This window comes from Lonchura striata, chromosome 25 (assembly GCF_046129695.1).
Source record: "Lonchura striata isolate bLonStr1 chromosome 25, bLonStr1.mat, whole genome shotgun sequence".
NCBI classification, from domain to species: domain Eukaryota; kingdom Metazoa; phylum Chordata; class Aves; order Passeriformes; family Estrildidae; genus Lonchura; species Lonchura striata.
This window is the reverse complement of record NC_134627.1, coordinates 8365027-8389202: the sequence shown is the minus strand read 5'-3', so window position 1 is coordinate 8389202 and position 24176 is coordinate 8365027. Positions and strand designations below refer to the sequence as shown.

Here is a 24176-nt window from a genome sequence, read left to right as displayed (position 1 = left end):
GACAGAGAGACAGCGGGACAGCGGGACAGAGGGACAGAGGGATGAAGGGACAGAGGGACGGAGGGATGAAGGGACAGAGAGGGACAGAGGGACAGCGGGACAGAGGGACAGGGGGGACAGAGAGACAGAGGGGACAGAGGGACAGAGGGACAGCGGGACGGAGCAGCGCGGTCACCTCGCGCTCCCCGCAGCCGCCGGTGGCCGGGGAACAGAGGCACAGCGATGTCCCCCGGGGGACGCAGAGGGGACAGAGGGACATCGCGGCCCCCTGGCAGCCCCGGCCGAGCACTCCCAGCGCTCCCGGCTCCGGGCGGGCGGCGATTCCCTCCGGGGCCACCGAGGAACGGCTGAGGGGAGCGCGGCGTGTCCCCGTCGCCGTGTCACACGGGGGGTGACAGCGCGGCTCCCGGCTCATCCCTGTCCCCGAGCACGTCCCTGCGCGGCCTCCCACGCGCGTGGGTGCGGATCGCGCACTCGGGGTGCCCCGGGGGGGCTCTGCCGCGGCTGCCGCGGGGCTGCGACGTCTGGGTCGCCGCACGCCCCGGGGACAGCCCGGGGGTGGCCGCGGGGCCCCAGACGGGCACAGGCGGAGCTGCCCGGATCCTCCCCGCGGGTTTTGGGGGGCCCCACGCCCAGACGGCCCCGAGGGGGTGACGCCGGGGTGATGTTGAAGCTGCTGAGCCTGGGGGGGACCCTGCGACTGCTGGAGGTGGCACGGTGGGGACGATGCCAGGTGAGGAAGGGATGGTGGTGGCACTGGGTGGGAACAGCCCTGCGGGGTGGGCACAGTCCTGGGGGGGTGTCACAGCCACCATAGGGGTGTCACTGCCACCCACGGGGTTGTCACAGTCCTAGGAGGGTTATCATGGTCCCCACAGAGATGTCACGGCCAGCACGGGGGTCTCACAGACACCACGGGGGTGTCACAGCCCCCACAGAGATGTCACAGCCACCACAGGGGTGTCACTGCTACCACGGGGGTGTCAGGGTCCCCACGGGGGTGTCACAGCCCCCACAGGGGTGTCAGGGTCCCCACGGGGGTGTCACTGCCACCACGGGGGTCTCACAGCCCCGACGAGGGTGTCACAGTCCCCACGGGGGTGTCACAGCCCCCCGGGGGTGTCCCCACAGCTGCTGGGACACCAGCCCCTCCCTGCCCTCCAGCTGTGCCCCCACAAGGTGCAGCTGGCGACAAGAACGGAGCCACCCCCGTGCCAGCCGCAGCGCCCAGGGCACCTCTGGCACATCTGGCACCGCTGGTACCTCTGGCACCTCTGGCACATCTGGCACCGCTGGTACCTCTGGCACCGCTGGCACGGCTGGCACGCCTGGCACGGCGCTGCCCACCCGCTCCCCGCGGCCAGGGCCGCCCGCCAGCCGGCAGAGATCTCTATCGCGATTATCGCGGCGGGGTTGCCCTGCCCGCAGCGCGGCCGGGTCACGGCGCGCCCGCGGGCGGCGTTTCCCCGGCGGAGCGGGAGCCGCTGTCGGGACTCGGCCTCGGCGACGGAGCTGGCGGCTCGGCGGAGGCTTCAATGGCGTTTTTAATTGGAGTTTTAATTAGTCCCGTGCTAATCGCGCTGCCGTATCTGCGCCCAGCCGGCCCGGCTGTCAGTCACGGCCCGGGGAAACCTGCGCGGCGCGGGGCGGGGAGCGGCGGCGGCGGGCACGGGGACAGCGGGGACAGAACGGGGACAACGGGGACAGAACGGGGACAGCGGGGACAGAACGGGGACAGCGGGACAGAACGGGGACAGCGGGGACAGCACGGGGACAACGGGGACAGAACGGGGACAACGGGGACAATGGGGACAGGGACAGGAACGGGGACAGAACAGGGACAGAACGGGGACAGCGGCGACAGTGGGGACAGAACGGGGACAGCGGGGACAGAACGGAGACAACGGGGACAGAACGGGGACAATGGGGACAGCGGGGACAGGACGGGGACAGCGGGGACAGAACGGGGACAGCACGGGGACAGCGGGGACAGCGGGGACAGAACGGAGACAACGGGGACAGAACGGGGACAATGGGGACAGCGGGGACAGGGACAGGAACGGGGACAGAACAGGGACAGAACGGGGACAGCGGGGACAGTGGGGACAGAACGGGGACAGCGGGGACAGCGGGGACAGGGACAGGAACGGGGACAGCGGGGACAGCACGGGAACAACGGGGACAGAACGGGGACAACGGGGACAGAACGGGGACAACGGGGACAGAACGGGGACAGGACGGGGACAGGACGGGGACAGGGACAGGAACGGGGACAGCGGGGACAGCACGGGGACAGGGACAGGAACGGGGACAGCGGGGACAGGAACGGGGACAGGGATGGGACAGGGACAGGGTTAGGGGATTTTGAGGGTAGATTTTGGGGAGCGGGGCGGGGCCGGGGTGGATTTTGGGGAGCTGGGGTGGGTGAGTAAGCGGGGCGGGGATGGCAGCGGGAGGCTCCCGCCGCAGCAGCTGCCCACAAATGGAGGCCCCGCGGCCACAGACACGGCACAACAAAGCACCGGCAATTATTTGGCTCCAGCGGGAGGGAGCTGCCGGGCCTGGGGGGGTGCAGCCAGCCGGGCACCCCCGAGCACCCCTGAACACCCCAGGGCACTCCTGAGCACCCCCGAGCACCCCTGAACACCCCCGAGCACCCCTGAGCACCTCCGAGCACCCTCGAGCACCCCCGGGCTGGCACCGCGGGCCCCAGGGGGAGTGGGAAGGTTCAGGGACCCCCATGGGTTTTGGGGACCCCGAAATCTGTGAGGGGATTTGGGATCCCCATCGCTTTGGGGACCCCAAAATCTGTGAAAAATTAGGGGTCCCCATCGCTTTGGGGACCCCGAAATCAGTCAGGGATTTGGGATCCCCATGGGTTTTGGGGACCCCAAAATCTGTGAGGGGTTTGGGGATCCCCATGGGTTTTGGGGACCCCAAAATCTGTGAGGGGTTTGGGGACCCCACTGGGCACCCCAACCTCTGCTGGAGACCCCCGAACCCTACAAGGGAACAGGGCACCCCCAATCCTTCCAGGCACCCCGATCTCCACCAGCACCCCCACTCTGACAGGGCGCTGGGGACCCCCATCCCGGGGGGAGACGGGGGGAACCCCAAATTCCGCAGAGACCCCCCCAAATTCCGCAAGGACACCAAATTCCGCAGGGACACCAGATTCTGCAGGGACCCCAAATTCCGCAGACCCCCAATGCCGCAGGGTCCCACAATTCCACAGGGACCCCCAATTCCTCAGGGACCCCCAGTTCCACAGGGAGCCCCCAAATTCCAAAGGGAGCCCCCGACCCCCGCCCGAGGAGCCTTTAACGGGTGGGGGGCGAGGGGGATCCCCGGGACTCCCCCCCGCCGTGACGTCATCCGCCTCCAACCGCTCGGGCTCCCCCTCCGCCAATCACGGGCGCAGCTCGTGCGCCTCGCACCTCCCATTGCTTGGTTGAGCTGTCGATCAAAATCTTTGACCAATCATAAGGCGTATTTCGGGTGGGTCCCGCCCACGAGGCTGTCCGCCCCTCTTTGACGGGCTGTCAATCAAACAGCGGCTGGGCTTGCGGCCATTGGCTGTCTGCGCTGTCAATCAGAGATCTGCGCTTCTATTGGCTTCCCGCTGCCGTCCATCACCTCAGATCTCCGCGCCCATTGGCGAAACCACCCCTCCATCACCATCCTTACCGCTCAGCGCAGCTGCCAATCAACCTCCATCCCACCTCTGATTGGCCTCTTCTCCCCAATCTCACCGGCTATTGGCCAGCTCTCAAAGGACCGTTCGGCGATTGGTCCGAACGCGGCCAGGGGGCGGGCGCAGCAGGGCGGTGCCGGGCGGAGGAAGATGGCGCCGTGAGCGGTGGGAGCCGCCGCCGCCGCCGCCAGCCGGTCAGTGCGGGGCCGCCGGGGCCGGGCCGCGGCCGCCGCGGGGCCGCCCGGCCGGGAGCGGCCTCCCCGAGCCGCCCCCCCGGCAGCGCCCGCCGGGCGGGCCGCGCTTCCGGCAGCGGGGCCCGGTCGGGGGCGGACCCGGCCTGTGGGACCCGCCCCCCCCGGGACCGGCGGGGGGGATGTGAGGGGGTTTGGGATGATTTGGGGAGGTTTGAGGGGGGTTTGGGGGTGTTTGGGGGGATTTGTGGGGGTTTGGGATGGTTTGGGGGTGTTTGAGGGGGGTTGGGGGGATTTGGGGGAGGTTTGGGGGTGTTTGAGGGGGGTTGGAGGGAATTGGGTGTGTTTGAGGGGGATTTGGGGGAGGTTTGGGGGAATTTGAGGGGGTTTGGGGGGATTTGGGGTGTTTGGGGGAGGTTGGAGGGGTTTGGGGGGATTTAAGGGGGGTTTGGGATGGGTTTGGGGAGGTTTGAGGGGATCTGGGGGGATTTGAGGGGTTTTGGGGGGGTTTGGGAGGGTTTGAGGGGGATTTGGGAAGGATTTTGGGGGGGTTGAAGAGGATTTTGGGGGGTTTGGGGGAATTTGGTGGGGGGGAGGATTTTGGGAGGGTTTGGGGGAAGGTTTGGGGGGAGTTTGGAGGTTTGAGGGGGTTTAGGGGGAGCCAAATTTCCCCTGGGGATCTGGGGCTGGGATCTGGGGATGGTCCCTGGGATCTGGGGCAGGTCCCTGGGGATCTGGGGCTGGGATCTGGGGATCCGTGGATCCCTGGGGATGTGGGGCTGGGATTTGGGATCTGGGGCTGGTCCCCGGGGATCTGGGGCTGGTCCCTGGGGATGTGGGGCTGGGATTTGGGATCTGGGGCCGGTCCTGATCCCCTCCTGGCCTGTCCCACAGCTGCAGGGACAGCATGGCTGCCACGGCCGCCGTCAGCCCCAGCGAGTACCTGCAGCCCGCCGCCGCCTCCGCCCAGGTGAGCCCGGCCCCGGAGGGGCAGGAAACTCCCAGGGGATCTCCCGGGGGCTCCTTCCTTCCTCCCTCCCGGGGGTCTTCCTCCTTGCTGAGGGTCTGTGCTGTTCCCAGGCTGGGCTTCCAGCTGTTTGTGATGGTCCCTGGGAAACCCCAGGGAGTTTTCGGGATGTCCACAGCTTTAGGGTGGTTCTAAAGATGGTTCTAAGCTTTTTACAGTGGTTCTAAGGGTGGTTCTAAGCTTTAGGGTGGTTCTAAGGATGGTTCAAATATTTAGGATGATTTTAAGCTTTAGGGTGGTTTTAAGGACGGTTCAGATATTTAGGATGATTTTAAGGATGGTTCTAAGGATGGTTCTAAGCTTTAGGATGGTTTTGAGGATGGTTTTAAGTTTTAGGATGATTTGAAGGATGGTTCTAAGTTTTAGGATGATTTTGAGGATGGTTCTAAGCTTTAGGATGATTTTAAGAATGGTTTTAAGCTTTAGGATGGTTTTAAGGATGATTCCAAGGGTGGTTCTAAGCTTTAGAATTATTTTAATGATGATTTGAATATTTAGGATGGTTCTAAGGGTGGTTCTAAATATGGTTCTAAGCTTTAGGATGGTTTAAGGATGGTTCTAAGGGTGGTTTTAAACTTTAGGATGGTTCTAAATTTTAGCGTGGTTCTAAGGGTGGTTCTAAGCTTTAGGATGGTTCTAAGCTTTAGGATGATTTTAAGGATGGTTTTAAGTTTTAGGATAATATGAAGGATGGTTCTAAGCTTTAGGATGATTTTAAGGGTGGTTCTAAGCTTTAGGATGGTTTTCAGGACACAAGGATGGGATTTTAAAGGATTTCAGGGCACAAGGATGGGATTTTAAAGGATTTGAGGACACAAGGATGGGATTTTAAATGTCCCCACTGCTGAAAGCAGCGAGGTGCTGGACATGGGGAGGAATTCCTTCACAGAAAAATTGGGAATTGGGATGAACTGCCCGGAAAGGTGCTGGAGTCACCTGGGGGTGTTTAAGGGAAACCTGGACGTGGCCCTCAGTGCCCCCAGGTGGGACTGGACAGTCCCAAAGATCCTTTCCAGCCTCATTTTTTGGGGAATTCCCACACACGGGTAATTAATCCTCTCCCTTAATCAGGGCTGAGCTCTATTGTTTTGATTTTTAAAAGTGCTACGTTTTCTTTTCTTTTTTTTTTTTTAAGTTTTAAAGTTCTTATAAAACTCCTTCAGCTTTCTGATAATGTTTATGTATTTGAGAATCAGAGTTTTTACACATTTTATGTGGAAATAGATTAGTTTCCATATTTCTGTGTGGGTGGAGAGAAATGATTGATTGATTGATGGATGGATGGATGGATGGATGGATGGATGGATTGATTGATTGATTGATCTTTGGACCAGTGTGGTTGGAGAGGTGCTGATTCCATCCTCCAATCCACGGTCACTTCTCGAATTCTATAAATACCAGATCTTTGAATAAAACTGGTATTTTTTGGTATCTTCTGAACTTAAAAAAAACAAACAAAAAAACAATGCAAAAAAATCCAAGAAAAACTGCAAAAAAAAATCCCAAGAAAAACCGCAAAAAAATCCCAAGAAAAACCGCAAAAAAATCTAAGAAAAACTGAAAAAAAATCTAAGAAAAACTGCAAAAAAATCTAAGAAAAACTGAAAAAAAATCTAAGAAAAACTGCAAAAAAATCGCAAAAAACCCCAGAAAAACTGCGAAAAACCGCAAAAAAACCCAAGAAAAATCACAAAAAACCCCAAGAAAAACCACAAAAAAACCAAACAAAATACCAAAAAAAAAACCACCCAAAAAACCAAACGAAAAACCGCCAAAAACCCCAAAAATGGTAAAAAAAAGGTAATCTTTTTAAGATTCAGAAGAGCAGAGCTGTTCCTGCCGGGGCTGGCCCTGACTGCCCTCTCTCCCCAGGACTCGCAGCCCTCTCCCCTGGCCCTGCTGGCCGCCACATGCAGCAAGATCGGTCCCCCGGCCGTGGAGGCGGCCGCGGCGCCGCCGGCGCCTCCCCAGCCCGCCCCTCGCAAGCTGGTGCCCATCAAACCCGCCCCGCTGCCGCTGGGCTCGGCCAAGGGCGGCATCGGCATCCTGTCCTCCAAAGGGAACCTCTTCCAGATCCAGGGCTCCCAGCTGGGCGCCTCCATCGCCGGCGGGCAGCTGGTTTTCGCCATCCAGAACGCGGCCGTGCTCAACAAAGGCTCGCGTTCCTCCTCGTCCTCCTCGTCGTCCTCGTCGTCCTCGTCGTCCTCCTCCAACATCCAGTACCAGGCGGTGCCGCAGCTGCAGCCCGGCGCGGCTCAGACCATCCAGGTGCAGCCTAACCAGATCCAGATCATCCCGGGCACCAGCCAGGCCATCCTCGCTCCCTCCTCTTCCTCGCACAAACCCGTGCCCATCAAACCGGCCCCGGCGCAGAAAGCGGCGGCGGGCGGCGGCGGCGTGGTCAAACTGCCCGGCGGCGGCAACGTCACCCTCACCCTGCCCGTCAACAACCTGGTGAGCGCCGAGGCGGGCGGGCAGCCCCAGCTGCTGACGGACAGCCCTTCCAAAGCGGGCAAGAAACCTCGGAAAAAGGCCACGGCGCCGGGCCAGCCCGCCGCCCTGGCCGTGGCCGAGCAGGTGGAGACGGTGCTGATCGAGACCACGGCCGAGAACATCATCCAGGCGGGCAGCAACCTGCTGATCGTGCAGAGCCCCGGCGCGGGGCAGCCGGCCGTGGTGCAGCAGGTGCAGGTGGTGCAGCCCAAGCAGGAGTCGCAGGTGGTGCAGATCCCGCAGCAGGCGCTGCGCGTGGTGCAGGCGGCCTCGGCCACGCTGCCCACCGTGCCCCAGAAATCCTCGCAGAACTTCCAGATCCAGGCGGCCGAGCCCACCCCCACCCAGGTACGGCCTCCCTGGAGTCTGCTCCCTCTTGTTCCCCTCCGCTGCTCGCCCAGGGTTTGGGGCTGGAGGGTTTTGTGAGATATTCCCAGCTTGGGGGTGGTTCAGGCGTTGCTGAGTGGATTCTCTGGAGATCAGGGGTGCAGCTGTGCCCTCTGCAGGGATTTAGGAGCTCCAGCTCCTTTTTCAGGGTCCTGAAGCCTCCCCAGTGCCACAGCTGGGGTTGGGAAGAGCCAGCTGGGAGCCCCTGGGACACGAATGGGGGAGGGAGAGGGGTTGGTGTCTTTGTGTTGCCTTGGGCAAAATCCAGGAGTAAATCCAGGAGCTTTCTCCTTTCTCCAGCGGTCCCACAAAGCTCCAGACTCACTTCCCAGTGAGAGGGAGGAGGGGCTGGGATGCATTTCCCAGACAAGCTGTGGCTTCCCCATCCCCGGCAGCATCCAAGCCCAGCTTGGACCACCCTCCTCCAGCAGAACCAAGTTAAAACAAGACAAAAACTCCAAACAAAACCCCACCAACCCCAAACCATCCCACCACTCCCGAGCTGCACGGGGCCCATCAGATCCCTGCCAAATCCCGCTCCTCTTCTGCGGGGGCGCCGGGCTCCAGGACAGTTTGGGTGGATGGAGACCAGAGATCTCTGAAGCTGCTCTTAGAATATCTGGTTTATTAGAGAGGGTGGAAGGCCCTGCTTGGAGTCACCAGAGGTGACCCGTGGCAGGCCCTAGGGAGTGGGGGCAGGGAGAAGCAAGGGGTACAGGGAGATAAGAGGATGCTCCAGGAGAGGGGGGAAGTTCCAAGAGGGTGGGAGTTCCAAGAGAGGGGAAGTTCCAAGAGAATGGAAGTTCCAAGAGAGTGTCTGGCTCCTCAGGGACTCCTTATCAGGGGCTTCAAGGTGGGCTGGAACAAGACTTGGGCCAATGGGGTCACAGACTCCTGATTCTTCAGGGGAGGGTTACAGGTGTGGGATGAACCACACATTGGGGTGAGATCGAACAGTCCATCTGACCCTTGGACCTACTGTAGGTAAGGGCATTGTTCAACCAGAAAGGGGATTGTTTTCATCCTGGCTGTATTATTGTCTTCTACTTGTGCAGTAACTAAGGTTTGGTATGTCACAAACAAAGTGGGAGTAGGAGTAGGAGGAGCAGGAGGAGATGTTACCATCTCAATCGCTGTATGTCCTAAATCCTTTACCAGGCAATCCTATTTATAAGGCTTTTCTTGTTCCATCTTCCCCAACACTTCCCTCCTGGCCTGCAGGTGTACTTCAAGACGCCGTCGGGCGAGCTGCAGACGGTGCTGCTGCAGGACACCTCGTCCATCCCGGTGCTGCCGCCGTCGGGGCCGGCGGGCGGCCCCGCGCCGCGCAGCCCCGGCCGCAAGCCGGCCCCGCGCAAGGAGCGCCCGCTGCCCAAGATCGCCCCGGCCGGGGGCATCCTCAGCCTGAGCGCGGCGCAGCTGGCGGCGGCCGCCCAGGCCATGCAGACCATCAACATCAACGGCGTGCAGGTGCAGGGCGTGCCCCTCACCATCACCAACAGCGCAGGTGGGCGCCAGCGCCGGGGGGCTCCCGGAGCTTCCCGAGGGTGGGCATGGGTGGTGGGATCAGCCCTGGAGCAGAGCAGATCAGATCCTGAGGGTGACAGGGACTGAGCTTCCCGAGGGTGGGCATGGGCGGTGGGATCAGCTCTGGAGCAGATCAGATCAGATCCTGAGGGTGACAGGGGACTGAGCTTCCCGAGGGTGGGAATGGGCGGTGGGATCAGCCCTGGAGCAGAGCAGATCAAATCAGATCCCTCCTGCTCCTGAGGGGAACAGGGAGAGTGTGCAGCTCCCGGAGCTTCCCAAAGATGGAAGGTCCTTGGATCAGATCAGATCAAATCAGATCCCTCAGGCTGCTGAGGGGGACAGTGGGCAGCTCTGTGAGCTTCCCGAGGGTGGGCATGGGCAGTGGGATCAGCCCTGGTGCAGGTCAGATCAAATCAGATACTGAGGGTGACAGGGACTGAGCTTCCTGAGGGTGTGGATGGGCAGTGGGATCAGCCCTGGAGCAGAGCAGATCAAATCAGATCCCTCAGGCTCCTGAGGGGGACAGGGACTGAGCTTCCTGAGGGTGGGGATGGGGAATGGAATCCTCACCAGATTTAAACAGATCCCTCGTGCTCCTGAGGGGGATGAGGACAGTGGGAAGCTCCCTGAGCTTCCTGAGGATGGGGATGGGGAATGGAATCACCCCTGGATCAGATCAAATCAGATCCCTCGTGCTCCTGAGGGGAACAAGGACAGTGGGAAGCTCCCTGAGCTTCCTGAGGATGGGAGGTGTCTGAAACAGATCAGTTCAGATTGGATCAGATCTCTCGTGCTCCTGAAGTGGACAGGGACAGTGGGCAGCTCCCTGAGCTTCACAAAAATGGGAATGTGGAATGGAATCCGCTCTGGATCAGATCAGATTAAATCAGATCCCTCGTGCTCCTGAGGGGGACGAGGACAAGGAGCAGCTCCCTGAGCTTCCCAAAGATGGGATGTCCCCAGATCAGATCAGATCTGATCCCTCGTGCTCCTGAGGGGGACAGGGACAGTGGGCAGCTCCCGGAGCCTCCCAAGGATGGGATCTCCCCGGATCAGATCGGATCCCTCTTGCCCCCAGGGGCTCTGCAGTGTCAGCACCTCCTGCAGTCACTCCCACGAGCCGGGAGTGTTTCCCAGAGTGTCCTTTGGGTGATTCCCAGCACGTCCTGGAGAGCTGTGGGTGACAGGGATGGCTGCCTGCCCAACCTGGCTGTGCCAAGCTGGGGAAGCACCTGAGGTTTCCTGGGGCTGGAGCAACTCCCTTGATCCCATCCAGATCCCATTCCAGATCCCATTCCAGGGCTGGAACATCTCCCTTGGATCCCATCCAGATCCCATTCCAGATCCCATTCCAGGGCTGGAACATCTTCCTTGGATTCCATCCAGATCCCATTCCAGATCCCATTCCAGGGCTCGAACATCTTCCTTGGATCCCATCCAGATCCCATTCCAGGGCTGGAACATCTTCCTTGGATCCCATCCAGATCCCATTCCAGGGCTGGAACATCTCCCTTGGATCCCATTCCAGATCCCATCCCTGGAACATCTCCCTTGGATCCCATTCCAGATCCCATCCCTGGGCTGGACTTGGATCCCATTCCAGATTCCATTCCTGGGGTTGGAACATTGCCCTTGGATCCCACTCCAGATCCCATCCCCTGGAACATCCCCACCCCTGGCAGCGAGGAACTCTCCACGCTCCCAAGCCCAGGAGAGGCACATTCACCCCCCCAGCTCCATTTTTCCAGCTCCACATCCAGGGATCCCCATTCCAGGGCGGAACCCCTCGCTCCAGGGATCTTCCCGAACCCCAAACCCGCTGGGCTCGGCCCCGCTGCTCCCGGTGCCGGGAGCGTCTCGTCCTCACGTCCCTGTCCGGTCCCACGGAGCCCAGGGGAGGCAGCTGTGTCTGCAGTGAGCTTATCTCTTATCTCTTATCTCCTCCCTGAGATAAGGCCGCTCCTGCTGCCTCCCTGCTTTCTGCCCCTCTGCTCCTCCTCAACACAAACCCCAACCCCGGCGCCATTTCCCGCTCCGCCGTTCTCCCAGGATTGGCTTTTGTGGCGCAGGGGGGGATTGAATTAATTGGATTAATTAGCTCTTTCAATCAGTGTGGAGGGGACCGGTAGGACCTGCTGCCCACGGGGTGCGCCGAGCTGAGCCAGCCTCAGCCAGGACATTCCCACCTCCTCCCATCCTTCGGCTTCGCGCTGCCGCCGGATCCCTCGCTCCCTCGCTCCCTCGCTCCCTCCCTGCTGCTGTGCTCCTGCGCTGCCAAACCCCACTTGTTCTTCCCTTCCTCCTCCTCCTCCTCCTGCTGGGAGCAGCAATCCCAGTCCTGATCCCAATCCCGATCCCGACCCCGCTTGCTGACGCTGACCCCGTCTTCTTCTTTCCAGCCCCTGTCACGGCTGCCAGGGACGCCCGAGCCTGGAGCGGCCCTTAGGCTGGCTGCTGGGGTAAGTCCCGTTTTTTTGCTCAATATATTGCACGTTTTTTCAAAGTTTCTTTTTTTGTTTCCTCTTTTTGAGCCTTTTTTTCCCCGCCCCCCTAAAAGGGTCGAAAAACTTTTTTGAAAACTTTGAAAAACCGCACAGTATATTCAGAAAAAAGGGACTTACCGGGAGAGGCACGCGGCAAAGGGGGGCTGTGCTGCATGAGGGGAGAAATCTGGGATATTCCCTGCTCCAGAGGGTCCGGTGGGAGCAGCGTGGATGGATCCTGACTGCTCCTTTTCCCTCCCCAGGCCAGCAGCAGCTGACGGTGCAGAACGTGGCCGGCAACAACGTGACCATCAGCGGGCTGAGCCCCACGCAGATCCAGCTGCAGATGGAGCAGGCGCTGTCCGGGGACATCCAGCCCGGAGAGAAGAGGAGGAGGATGGCCTGCACCTGCCCCAACTGCAAGGACGGCGACAAGCGGTGGGTCCGGAGAGCGGGAAGGGCTCGTCCTGCTGGGATCCACCTCTCCCAGAATAACCCGGAGGGGCTCATCCCACTGGGATCCGCCTCTCCTGGAATAATCCGGAGGGGCTCATCCTGCTGGGATCCACCTCTCCTGGAATAATCCAGAGGGGCTCATCCCGCTGGGATCTGCCTTTCCTGGAATAACCCGGAGTGGCTCATCCCGTTTGGGTCTGCCTCTCCTGGAATAATCCAGAGGGGCTCGTCCTGTTGTGATCCCCTCTCCTGGAATAATCTGGAGGGGCTCATCCCACTGGGATCCGCCTCTCCTGGAATAATCCAGAGGTGCTCGTCCTGCTGGGATCCCCCTCTCTCAGAATAACCCGGAATGGTTCATCCGGCTGGGATCCGCCTCTCTCAGAATAATCCGGAGGGGCTCATCCCACTGGGATCCGCCTCTCCCGATCCGCCTGTCTTGGGAGCAGTTCCTCCCTCAGTATCTGCCTCTCCCGGGAGTGGTTCATCCCTCTGGATCCACCTCTCCTGGAATAACCTGGAGTGGTTCATCCCTTGGGATCCACCTCTCCTGGGTTGACACAGAGCGGTTCCTCCCTCGGGATCCGCCTCTCCTGGAATAACCGGGAGCGGTTCCTCTCTCGGGATCCGCCTCTCCTGGAATAACCGGGAGCGGTTCCTCCCTCGGGATCTGCTTGTCCTGGGATCCGCCTCTCCTGGGAGCAGTTCCTTCCTCGGGATCCACCTGTCCCGGGAGCTGTCCATCCCTCAGGATCTGCCTGTCCTGGGCTGACTCAGTTCGGTTCCTCCCTCGGGATCCTGCTTGTCCTGGGATCCGCCTCTCCCAGGAGCGGTTCCTCCCTCTGGACCCGCCTCTCCTGGAATAACCGGGAGCAGTTCCTCCCTGTGGATCTGCCTGTCCCGGGCTAACTCAGAGCGGTTCCTCCCTCGGGATCTGCTTGTCCTGGGATCCGCCTCTCCCAGGAGCGGTTCCTCTCCCGGGCTAACCTGGAGTGGCTCATCCCGCTCAGATCCGGGATCCACCTCTCCCAGGAGCGGTTCCTCCCTCGGGATCCACCTCTCCTGGAATAACCGGGAGCGGTTCCTCCCTCTGGATCTGCCTGTCCTGGGCTAACTCCGATCGGTTCCTCCCTCGGGATCCACCTCTCCTGGAATAACCGGGAGCGGTTCCTCCCTCTGGATCTGCCTGTCCTGGGCTAACTCCGATCGGTTCCTCCCTCGGGATCCACCTCTCCTGGAATAACCGGGAGTGGTTCCTCTCCCAGGATCCGCCTCTCCTGGAATAACCGGGAGCGGTTCCTCCCTCTGGATCCACCTCTCCTGGAATAACCAGGAGCGGTTCCTCCCTCGGGACCCGCCCGTCCCCGCTGACCCTGTCTCTCCCGCAGGCCGGGCGACCCCGGGAAGAAGAAGCACATCTGCCACATCCCCGAGTGCGGGCGGACGTTCCGCAAGACGTCGCTGCTGCGGGCGCACGTGCGGCTGCACACGGGCGAGCGGCCCTTCGTCTGCAACTGGGTGTTCTGCGGCAAGCGCTTCACGCGCTCCGACGAGCTGCAGCGGCACGCGCGCACCCACACAGGTCTGGGACCCCCGCGGGACCCCCGAGCGTGGGGCGGAGACACACACGGGGCTGGGGTGTCCCGGGATATCCCCAGTTCCCATGGCAGAGACACACACGGGGCTGGGGTGTCCCGGGATATCCCCAGTTCCCATGGCAGAGACACACACGGGGCTGGGGTGTCCCTGGAGTGTCCCTGTTCGCAGGGCAGAGACCCACATGGGGCTGGGGTATCCCGGGATATCCCCAGTTCCCATGGCAGAGACACACACGGGGCTGGGGTATCCCTATTTCCCAGGGCAGAGATCCCAAACGGGGCTGGGATATCTGTGGAGTGTCCCTGTTCGCAGGGCAGAGACACACACAGGGCTGGGGTATCCCAGGATATCCCCAGTTCCAATGGCAGAGACACACACGGGTATCCCTGTTCACAGGGCAGAGACCCCAAACGGGGCTGAACCCCCCGGGGGACCCCCAAGCGTGGGGCAGAGACACACACGGGGCTGGGTTATCCCGGGATATCCCCAATTCCCATGGCAGAACGCCAAACTGGCACTGCAGTCCCACCCCGCTGTCCCCACTGTCCCTGAGCCCTGTCCTTGTCCCCACAGGTGACAAACGCAGGTGCCAGCAGCTGTGTCCCCGCTGTCACCGCTGTCCCCTGACCCCCGTCCCCGTCCCCAGGGTGACAAACACGGGTCCCCGCTGTCCCTGAGCCCCGTCCCTGTCCCCGCAAGTGACAAATGCAGGTGCCAGCGGCTGTGTCCCCCTTGTCCCTGCTGTCCCTGCTGTCCCCTGAGCCCTGTCCCTGTCCCCAGGGTGACAAACACAGGTCCCCGCTGTCCCTGACCCCCGTCCCTGTCCCCCAAGGTGACAAACGCAGGTCCCTGCTGTCCCTGAGCCCCGTCCCTGTCCCCACAGGTGACAAACGCAGGTGTCAGTGGCTGTGTTCCCCTTGTCCCTGCTGTCCCTGACCCCCGTCCCTGTCCCCACAGGTGACAAACGCTTCGAGTGCGCGCAGTGCCAGAAACGCTTCATGCGCTCCGACCACCTGACCAAGCACTACAAAACCCACCTGGTCACCAAGAACTTGTAGGGCCGGCGGGGCCCGGCCCCACAGCCGGGGCCAGGCCGGGTCCCTCCCCGAGCCCCGCGCTGGCCCGGCCCCGGCCCCACGGTGTGCCCGGGGTGGCCGTGGGGCACCGGGGGGACCCGGGCACGGCCCCACAGTGAGCCCGGGGCGGCCGTGGGGCACCGGGGGGACCCGGGCACGGCCCCACGGTGTGCCCGGGGCGGCCGTGGGGCACCGGGGGGACCCGGGCACGGCCCCACAGTGAGCCTGGGGCGGCCGTGGGGCACCGGGGGGACCCGGGCACGGCCCCACGGTGTCCCCGGGGCGGCCGTGGGGCACCGGGGGGACCCGGGCACAATCCCACAGTGAGCCCGGGGCGGCCGTGGGGCACCGGGGGGACCCGGGCACGGCCCCACGGTGTGCCCGGGGCGGCCGTGGGGCACCGGGGGGACCCGGGCACGGCCCCACGGTGTGCCCGGGGCGGCCGTGGGGCACCGGGGGGACCCGGGCACGGCCCCACGGTGTGCCCGGGGCGGCCGTGGGGCACCGGGGGGACCCAGGCACGGCTCCACGGCACCGAGCGCCCCAGAAAGGGCCTGGGGAGCCCCTGGGCTTGGGGGTGACACACAGACCCACCTGTGACCCACGGGTTTGGGGGTGACACACAAACCCCGGTGACCCCACGGGTTTGGGGATGACCCACAGACCCCACCGGTGATCCCACGGGTTTGGGGGTGACCCACAGACCCCACCGGTGACCCCACAGGTTTGGGGGTGACACACAGACCCCGGTGACCCCCGGGTTTGGGGGTGACACACAGACCCACCTGGGACCCCACAGACTTCGGGGGTGACACACAGATCCCGGTGACCCCATGGGTTTGGGGGTGACACACAGACCCACCTGGGACCCCATGGGTTTGGGGGTGACACACAGCCCCCCCACAAGCTCATGGGGCACCCCAGACCCTTCCTGGGACCCCACAGATTTAAGGGGTGCCCCTGAAACTCATGGGGTACCCCAGACCCTCCCCTGTGACCCACAGTCCCCCCTGTGACCCCCCAGGTTTATGGGGTGCCCCAAACCCCCCCTGTGACCCCCTCAAATTTAGGGGGTACCCCCAAACCCCGCAGAGGCCCCCGGGAGGAGGGGCAGGAGCACATTCCTACTTTATATTTAAAGTTATAAATACTATAAATATCTATGATCCCTTTGGAAAAATCCCTTTTTTCTATGGAATCGTTGCCTTACACTCCCCTCCCCAGCCCCCCGTGCATCATGAGTGCTTTTTTAATCTATTTAATCCCTCAGTTCCCTCACAAAATTCCCATTTTTCCCCTCCCCCACGGCCAATTGTCTCTCCCGATTTTTATTTCCGAGCAACGTCGGCATTTCCCCACTTTATTTTATTTTATTTGCAATTTTGGGACTCCATCCCTTATTTCCCCCCCCCCCCTTTTTTTTTCTATTTTTCCCCTTTTTTTTCTATTTTCCCCCATTTTCTCCAATTTTCCCCCCTTGTTTTTTCTATTTCCACCCTCGTTTTTCCCTTTTTTTCTTTTTTCCCCCTTTTTCTCCCTTTTTTTTCTTTCCCCTTTTTTTCTTTTTCCCTTTTTTTCCTTTTCCCCCTTTTTTTTCTATTTTCCCCCTTTTTTATTTCCCCCCTTTTTTCTGTTTCCCTTTTTTCCTTTTTCCCCCTTTCTCTTTTCCCCTTTTTTCTTTTCCCCCTTTTTTCTTTTTCCCTTTTTTCTTTTCCCCCATTTCCTCTTATTTTTTCCTTTTTTTCCCCCTTTTTTCTTTTTTCCCCTTTTATTTCCCCCCTTTTTTTTCCTTTTCCCCCCTTTTTTCCCTTTTTTCCCCCCCTTTTCCCCCACGTGTGCGTCCCCTCTGTGTACAGTGTACATTGTATCATAGATTATATTGCTTTGGAGCTTTTAAATTAAACAAAATCCACTTTATTTTTTAGTTGAGGGCGTTTTCCCTGGATTATGTGACGGATCTGTTCCCAGTTTTCTGAGCTGTACCCGGAGGCAGCCGGGAGCTTTTCCTTGCTAAATAAATTCAGTCACCAGAGGCCATTCCAGGCTCGTTTTCCCTCTTTTTCTTATTCCCTGGGAATTTCGTGGATGTGGTGAGAAAATTTGGAATGGGGGAATTTGGATGAATTGATGGAAAATTGGAGGAATTGATGGAAAATTGAGGAATTAATGGAATTTCAAGAAATTGATTGAAAATTGAGGAATTTTTGCAGGAAATTTGCTCCCCACCCCACCTGTGAGCTGCTGGGTCAGGAGTGGCGGTTTGTCCCCAAATGTCCCTGTCCCCAAATCCCCGTCCCCAATGTCCCCAAATCCCCCTGTCCCCAAATCCCTGTCCCCAATGTCCCCAAATCCCCCTGTCCCCAAATCCCTGTCCCCAATGTCCCCAAATCCCCGTCCCCACCTCTCCCAGCCCCTGTCTCTCATCACAATCCCCCCCAGCCATGCCCAAGGGTCCCGTTCCCACCGTCCCAGTGTCCCGGTGTCCCAGTGTCCCGGTGTCCCCGTGTCCCGGTGTCCCCGTGTCCTGGTGTCCCCGTGTCCCCTCCCGGGGTCGCGGCCCCTTTAAGAGCCCGGCGCGCCTCTCCGTACTCCGCCACTACTTCCGGGTCTCTTGTCCCCGCCCCTTTCCTCCTCCTCCAATGGGCCGCCAGCTCCTCCGGAGGCGCGCGCTCTGTGGCGCTCCCTATTGGCTGTGTTGGAGGAGAGGGCGGGTCCGTGCTCGGCCACGCCCCCGGCGCGGTGCGGGGCCGCGATGGAGCTGGAGCAGCTGCGGAAGCGGTACCGGGGGGACAGCGAGGTGGTACCGGGACACGGGGGACACGGGGGACAGCGAGGTGGTACCGGGACACGGGGGACACGGGGGACAGCGAGGTGGTACCGGGACACGGGGGACACGGGGGACAGCGAGGTGGTACCGGGACACGGGGGACACGGGGGGACACGGGGGACACGGGGGACAGCGAGGTGGTACCGGGACACGGGGGACACGGGGGACAGCGAGGTGGTACCGGGACACGGGGGACACGGGGTACACGGGGGACACGGGGGACAGCGAGGTGGTACCGGGACACGGGGGACACGGGGGACACGGGGGGACAGCGAGGTGGTACCGGGACACGGGGGACACGGGGGACAGCGAGGTGGTACCGGGACACGGGGGACAGCGAGGTGGTACCGGGACACGGGGGACACGGGGGGACAGCGAGGTGGTACCGGGACACGGGGGACACAGGGGGACAGCGAGGTGGTACCGGGACACGGGGGACACGGGGGACACGGGGGACAGCGAGGTGGTACCGGGACACGGGGGACACGGGGGGACACGGGGGGACAGCGAGGTGGTACCGGGACACGGGGGGACAGCGAGGGGACACAGGGACACCGGGGGAGACAGCGGGGACAGGGAGGGGACAACGGGAGGACAGGGAGGTGTTCCCCCGGTCCCACCCCGGTGTCCCGTGACCGTTTCCCGGTGTCCCCAGGCGTTCGAGGAGTGTCACCCGCTGTCCCCTGACCAGTCCCCATGTCCCTGTCGTGTCCCCAGGCGTTCGAGGAGTGCCACCCCCTGACCCGTGTCCCCCTGACCCCTGACCTGTCCCCTGACCCCAGGCGTTCGAGGAGTGCCACCCGCTGTCCCCTGTCCCCTGACCTGTCCCCTGTGCCTGTCCTGTCCCCAGGCGTTCGAGGAGTGCCACCCGCTGTCCCCTGTCCCCTGACCTGTCCCCTGTCCCTGTCGTGTCCCCAGGCGTTCGAGGAGTGCCACCCAGTGTCCCCGTGTCCCCTGACCTGTCCCCTGTCCCTGTCGTGTCCCCAGGCGTTCGAGGAGTGCCACCCGCTGTCCCCTGTCCCCTGACCTGTCCCCTGTCCCTGTCGTGTCCCCAGGCGTTCGAGGAGTGCCACCTGGTGTCGCTGGAGCCGCTGGGGCAGCTCCGGGCGTGGCTGCAGGACGCGCTGCAGTGCCCGGACATCGCCGAGCCCAACGCCGTGTGCCTGGCCACCTGCGGCAGGTGCCACCGCGGGGACACCGGGACACGGCGGGGACATGGGGGGGACACCGGGGACACCGCTGGGGGGACACCGGGGACGGACTGGGGACACCGCAGGGGACACCGGGGGTGAGACAGGAGACACCGGGGAGTGACACAAGTGACATGGCAGTGACACACAGCAGGTGACATGGGTGACACTCGGGTGACACTCAGGTGACATGGGTGACACACAGGAGGTGGCACAGGAACACACAGGGGGTGACATGGGTGACACTCAGATGACACTGAGATGACACAGGTGACACCCAGGGGATGACACAGGTGACATACAGGTGACACTGAGGTGACACACAGGTGACACGCGTGTCCCCGCAGGGACGGGCGGCCCTCGGCCCGCATGGTGCTGCTGAAGGGGCTGGGCCCGGACGGGCTGCGCTTCTTCACCAACTACGAGAGCAGGAAGGGCCGCGAGCTGGTGAGGCCTGGGGAGCCAATAACCCCGAAAGCACCCCAAAATCCTGATAAACCCCCCCAAAATCCTGATAAACCCCCCCAAAATCCTGATAAGCCCCAATAAATTCTGATAAATCCTGGAGCTGGTGAGGCCTGGGGAGCCAAAAACCCCCAAAAGCACCTGAAATCCTGATAAACCCCCCAAAATCCTGATAAACCCCCCGAAATCCTGATAAACCCCAATAAATCCTGGAGCTGGTGAGGGCTGGGGAACCCCTGAAATCCCAGTAAACCCTGATAAACCCCGATAAATCCCCAGAAATCCTGATAAATCCCAATAAATTTGGAATTCCTGGAACTGCCGAGGGCTGGGGGAGGGAAATGTTGGGATAAATCTGGAATTCCGGGATCCTCTTCCCACCAGGACTCCAATCCCTTCGCCTCCCTCGTCTTCTACTGGGAGCCGCTCTGCCGGCAGGTGAGGGGGTCCCAGGGTGCTGCCTTGGGGTTTGGGGTCACCCCCGGGGGGATTTGGGGCTGGGGTGACACCCAGGGGGGATTTGGGGCTGGGGTCACCCCTGGGTGGGTGCTGGAGTGAGACAGCATGGGGGTGGCTGCGGTTTTTGGGGGGAAAAGTCAGGAAATTGGGTGGTTTTGAACTCGGGAGTGCCTTTAACATCGCTAGCCAGGTCCTGGAGGATGGTGGACCCCAGCAGGGACATGATCCCTGTGGTTTTTGGGTGGAAAAGTCGGGGAATTGGGTGGTTTTGTGCTAAGGAGCCCCTTTGGAGCTGTGCTGGCCCAGGTGTGGGGTCAGGCCCCAGTGATGCCGCACAGGAGCGGGGTCAGGGTTCAGGGCTGATCCTGCCCCATATCTGTGGGTTCAGGGCTGATCCTGCCCCACAGGTGCGGGTGGAGGGCTCGGGGCTGTTCCTACCCCACAGGAGCAGGTTCAGGGCCGTTCCTGCCCCACAGGAGTGGGTTCAGGTTGTGGATTCAGGGCCGTTCCTGCCCCACACCTGTGGGCTCAGGGCCATTCCTGCCCCACAGGTGCGGGTGGAGGGCTCGGTGCGGCGGCTGCCGGAGGAGGAATCCGATCGCTATTTCCAGTCCCGGCCCAGGGACAGCCAGATCGGGGCTGTGGTCAGCAGGCAGAGCTCCGTCATCCCCGACCGTGAGGTGGGCCGGGATCAGGGCCGGGGTTGGGATCGGCCGGGATTGGCCTTGGGATCAGGATTGGCATTGGGATCAGCCGGGATCCACCAGGATCAGCCTCCCTGTTCCCTTTGGGATCAGCTCTGGGATCCCCTCACAGCCCCGTTGTGTTTGGGGTCCCCTCACGGCCCTGTTCCCTTTGGTGTCCCCATTCATTCCCTCTGGGATCCCTGTTCCCTTTGGGATCCCCTCACGGCCCCGTTCCCTTTGGGATCCCTGTTCCCTTTAGGATCAGCTCTGGGGTCCCTGTTCATTCCCTCTGTGACCCCTCACGGCCCCGTTCCCTTTCAGTACCTGCGCAAGAAGAACGCGGAGCTGGAGGAGCTCTACAGGGACAAGCCGGTGCCCAGGCCAGACTACTGGTGAGCACGGGGGGCTGAGCCCCCCAGAACCCCCCAAATCCACCCAGAACCCCCCTAGAACCTCCCTGAGCCCCCCCAGAGAACCCCTGACCCCCAGAGCCCCCCCGGTCCGGTGTCCCCGGCAGGGGCGCGTACCTGGTGGAGCCGGAGGTGGTGGAGTTCTGGCAGGGCCAATCGAACCGGCTGCACGACCGGATCGTGTTCCGGCGGCTGCGGGACCGCGCGGCGCCGCTCGGGGCCATGACCCACCGCGGCCACGGCGACTGGGTCTACGAGCGCCTCTCGCCCTGAGACCGAGCAGCCCCGGACCGGCACCGGACCGGCGCCGGGACGGCTCCGAGCGGCCCCGGACCGGCCCCGCGATGTCCCCGAGCGGCCCCGGACCGGCACCGGACCGGCCCCGCGATGTCCCCGAGCGGCCCCGGACCGGCACCGAGCGGCCCCGGGACGGCCCCGGACCGGCCCCACGATGTCCCCGAGCGGCCCCGGACCGGCACCGAGCGGCCCCGGGACGGCCCCGGACCGGCCCCGCGATGTCCCCGAGGGGCCCCGGACCGGCACCGAGCGGCCCCGCAATGTCCCCAAGTGTCGCGACTGCCCCAGAACTTCTTGGGGAATATCCCCGAGGGAATGTCCCCGAGGGTGGCGGCAGCCCCGCAATGTCCCCGAGTGTCGCGGTGGCCCCGGAGTGTCCCCGAGTGTCGCGACTGCCCCGCAATGTCCCCAAGCGTCCCCGGAATGTCCCCGAGGGTCGCGGCCGCCCCGCCCCGTCCCTCGCTGTGCGCTGGGGAATGGCTCCGGAGCTGCTCTCACCCCACTGTATCCCCAAATCTGCCTGCAGCCGCTTCTGGTGGTTAATTAATCGTGTTAATGATCGTGCAGGGTCCGGCTGTGACTGTCCCTGTCCCTGTCCCTCGCTGTCTGCTGGGGAATGGCTCCAGAGGTGTACCCACTCTGATGTGTCCCCAAATCCGCCTGCAGCCGCTTCTGGTGGTTAATTAATCGTGTTAATGATCGTGCAGGGTCTGGCTGTGACCCCAGTGACCCCCCTGTCCCCATCCCTGTCGCCATCCCTGTCCCTGTCCAGCCGCTGCCACCTCTCCCTCCCTGTTTTAGCTGGAATTGTGGAATGTGCTCCATTCCCAGTTCGTTACCGCTGTTGTTTAATTAACTTAAATCGTGTCGCCGCTGTCGTGGCCTGTCCCAGGGCCGCGAGCCCCCAGCCCTCACTCGTCCCCTCCTCCAGCTGACTGGGAAAAAATAAACCGGGATTTCTGTGCAGCCTTTGGGTTAATTCCGGGTTAATGTTCACCCAGGCGGGGCCGGGCTCTCCCGGGACAGCCGGAGCTCGGAGCTGCCGCGAATCCCGGGCCTGGACCCGGCCCTGGCTGAAACCAGCCCCAAAAACGCACCCCGGTCCCGAGTGTGCTGTCCCGGAGCGGGATCGTGCCAAGGGCACCCCGTCCTGGGCGGTGCCAGGGCAGCCCTGGCATGCAGGGACGGTGGCCACGGGGCTGTCACCCCCTTTGTGCCACTGTCACAACCCCCGGAGTGGCTCTGGACCCTCCCGGCTGGACCCGTCCCGTGGCAAGGACAGGAGGGGACAGGGCGACGTGGCAGGAAGGGGCACAGAATTGTCCCAAATTCCAGGGGTGAAAGGAGCGAGGGGCTCCGCTCTCCTCCCGGAGCCGCCGGGACACGATCCGGGATCCCGGAGCGACAAGGGACGAGCAAACAGAGCCCAGGGCGGGACCGGGAGGAGCTGGCACGGCCCGGGGGCAGGTGGCACGGCCCCGGGGGCAGCTGGCACCGGCCCGGGGGCAGCTGGCACCGGCCCGGGAGGAGCTGGCACGGCCCCGGGGGTAGCTGGCACCGGCCCGGGGGCAGCTGGCACGGCCCCGGGGGGAGCTGGCACGGCCCGGGAGGAGCTGGTACGGCCCGGGGGTAGCTGGCACCGGCCCGGGGGCAGCTGGCACCGGCCCCGGAGGAGCTGGCACGGCCCCGGAGGAGCTGGCACGGCCCCGGGGGGCAGCTGGCACGGCCCCGGGGGTAGCTGGCACCGGCCCGGGGGGAGCTGGCACCGGCCCGGGGGGAGCTGGCACCGGCCCCGTGCCGGGAAACCGGGGCTGGGCTCGGGGCGGGGCTGGAGCTCAGGAACAGCCGCGCCCTGCGGAGCTGGATCCTGGCATCGCGGATCCCGGGATCCCGGATCCCGGCATCGCGGATCCCGGGATCCTGGCTCGTCCCTTTCTCCGCGGGCTCCGGGATCTGGGAGGGCTCCCCGGGCTGCAGCCGGCCCCGCGTGTCCCCTTTTCCAGCGGGTCCGGGGTTCCCCGGGATGGCCGCGCTCCCAGCGGGGCTCCAGAGGGAGCCAGACCTGCCAGCAGGGATCCCGGGATCCGCAGGAAATCCCTGGAGCCGCCTCTGCGGGGTCAGGGATTCCTCAGGATGGCTCCCAGAGGGATCCCAGAGGGATCCAGACCTGCCAGGAGGAATCCCAGGATCCGCAGAAAATCCCTGGAGCCGCCTCAGCTTCCACCTCCCGCATGTCCCTTTTTCCCTCGGGGATAGGGATTCCCCGGGATGGCTCCCAGAGGGATCCCGGAGGGATCCAGAGCCTTCCCACCCTTCCGTGCCGGGTTCCGGGATCCCGGAGCTCTCCCGGATCCGCCTCTGCTTCCTCGTCCTTCACCGGGGCAGGGATTCCCCGCCCCGCCCCGCTCCCACCCGTGTCCCGCGGCGATCCGGAGCCTTCCCACCCCTCCAGTCCGGACCCAGCGGAGCTCTCCCGGAGCTGCCTCGCCCCCAGGCTGGGTTTATTAACCGCAGTTAATTAGCAGCAGGCGCGAGCGCTCCCAGCCCGGCGGGGCGGGATCCCCGCTTCCAGCAGCGGGGAGCGATTCCCGGGAATTGCGGCTCCTCCTGGGAGCGCTCCGCGGTCCCCGCGCGGGGATCGGTCCCGCACGGTCCCTCGGGACGGGGAAGGGTCGCATCCCCTCCCGGGGCTCTGCAGCCCCTCGGGACTGGGACACGAGCGGGGCTCGGCCCCAAAAAGCGACGGGAGGAGGGGATTGGGATGGGATTGGGAACGGGATTGGGAATGGGACTGGGGCAGAGCCAGGCGGGCCACGGGGGGAGCGTCCTCATCCCAGTACGAACCAGTCGGCGCTGGGCAGCGGGAGGGACGGGGAGCGCCGGCCCCGCCGTGCCCCGGGGCCAGT

General features: G+C 62.9%; 2 protein-coding genes across 3 annotated transcripts; both read left to right on the top strand.

The window, feature by feature from the left end:
• The first annotated feature begins 3822 nt into the window (after positions 1-3822).
• Positions 3823-14918, top strand: SP2 (Sp2 transcription factor). Of its 2 annotated transcripts, XM_077788434.1 has the most exons (7): positions 3823-3888; positions 4780-4855; positions 6785-7753; positions 9014-9299; positions 12069-12243; positions 13650-13843; positions 14818-14918. In XM_077788434.1, exons 2-7 carry the CDS (start codon positions 4793-4795, stop codon positions 14916-14918), a joined length of 1788 nt encoding a protein of 595 aa, XP_077644560.1. In that variant the 5' UTR covers positions 3823-3888; positions 4780-4792. The 2 variants fall into 2 exon arrangements, with proteins under 2 accessions (XP_077644560.1, XP_077644561.1); XM_077788435.1 differs by lacking the exon at positions 3823-3888 and having other exon boundaries at positions 4701-4855.
• A 2689-nt stretch (positions 14919-17607) lies between these two features.
• PNPO (pyridoxamine 5'-phosphate oxidase) lies at positions 17608-21306 on the top strand. The gene is made up of 7 exons (XM_077788433.1): positions 17608-17733; positions 18819-18943; positions 19301-19400; positions 19803-19856; positions 20429-20557; positions 20885-20955; positions 21081-21306. The coding sequence occupies exons 1-7, from the start codon at positions 17689-17691 to the stop codon at positions 21244-21246; spliced, it is 690 nt and encodes a 229-aa protein (XP_077644559.1). The 5' UTR covers positions 17608-17688; the 3' UTR covers positions 21247-21306.
• The last annotated feature ends 2870 nt before the right edge of the window (positions 21307-24176 follow it).

What these genes read in the sequence shown, in the direction of transcription:
- PNPO (XM_077788433.1), top strand. Translation starts at nt 17,689, where the DNA reads ATGGAGCTGGAGCAGCTGCGGAAGCGGTACCGGGGGGACAGCGAG. An exon ending in GGTACCGGGGGGACAGCGAG is followed by an intron (nt 17,734 to 18,818) that starts GTGGTACCGGGA and finishes TCGTGTCCCCAG; the next exon opens with GCGTTCGAGGAGTGCCACCT. An exon ending in TGCCTGGCCACCTGCGGCAG is followed by an intron (nt 18,944 to 19,300) that starts GTGCCACCGCGG and finishes GTGTCCCCGCAG; the next exon opens with GGACGGGCGGCCCTCGGCCC.
- SP2 (XM_077788434.1), top strand. Translation starts at nt 4,793, where the DNA reads ATGGCTGCCACGGCCGCCGTCAGCCCCAGCGAGTACCTGCAGCCCGCC. An exon ending in CACCATCACCAACAGCGCAG is followed by an intron (nt 9,300 to 12,068) that starts GTGGGCGCCAGC and finishes TTCCCTCCCCAG; the next exon opens with GCCAGCAGCAGCTGACGGTG. An exon ending in TGCAAGGACGGCGACAAGCG is followed by an intron (nt 12,244 to 13,649) that starts GTGGGTCCGGAG and finishes TCTCTCCCGCAG; the next exon opens with GCCGGGCGACCCCGGGAAGA.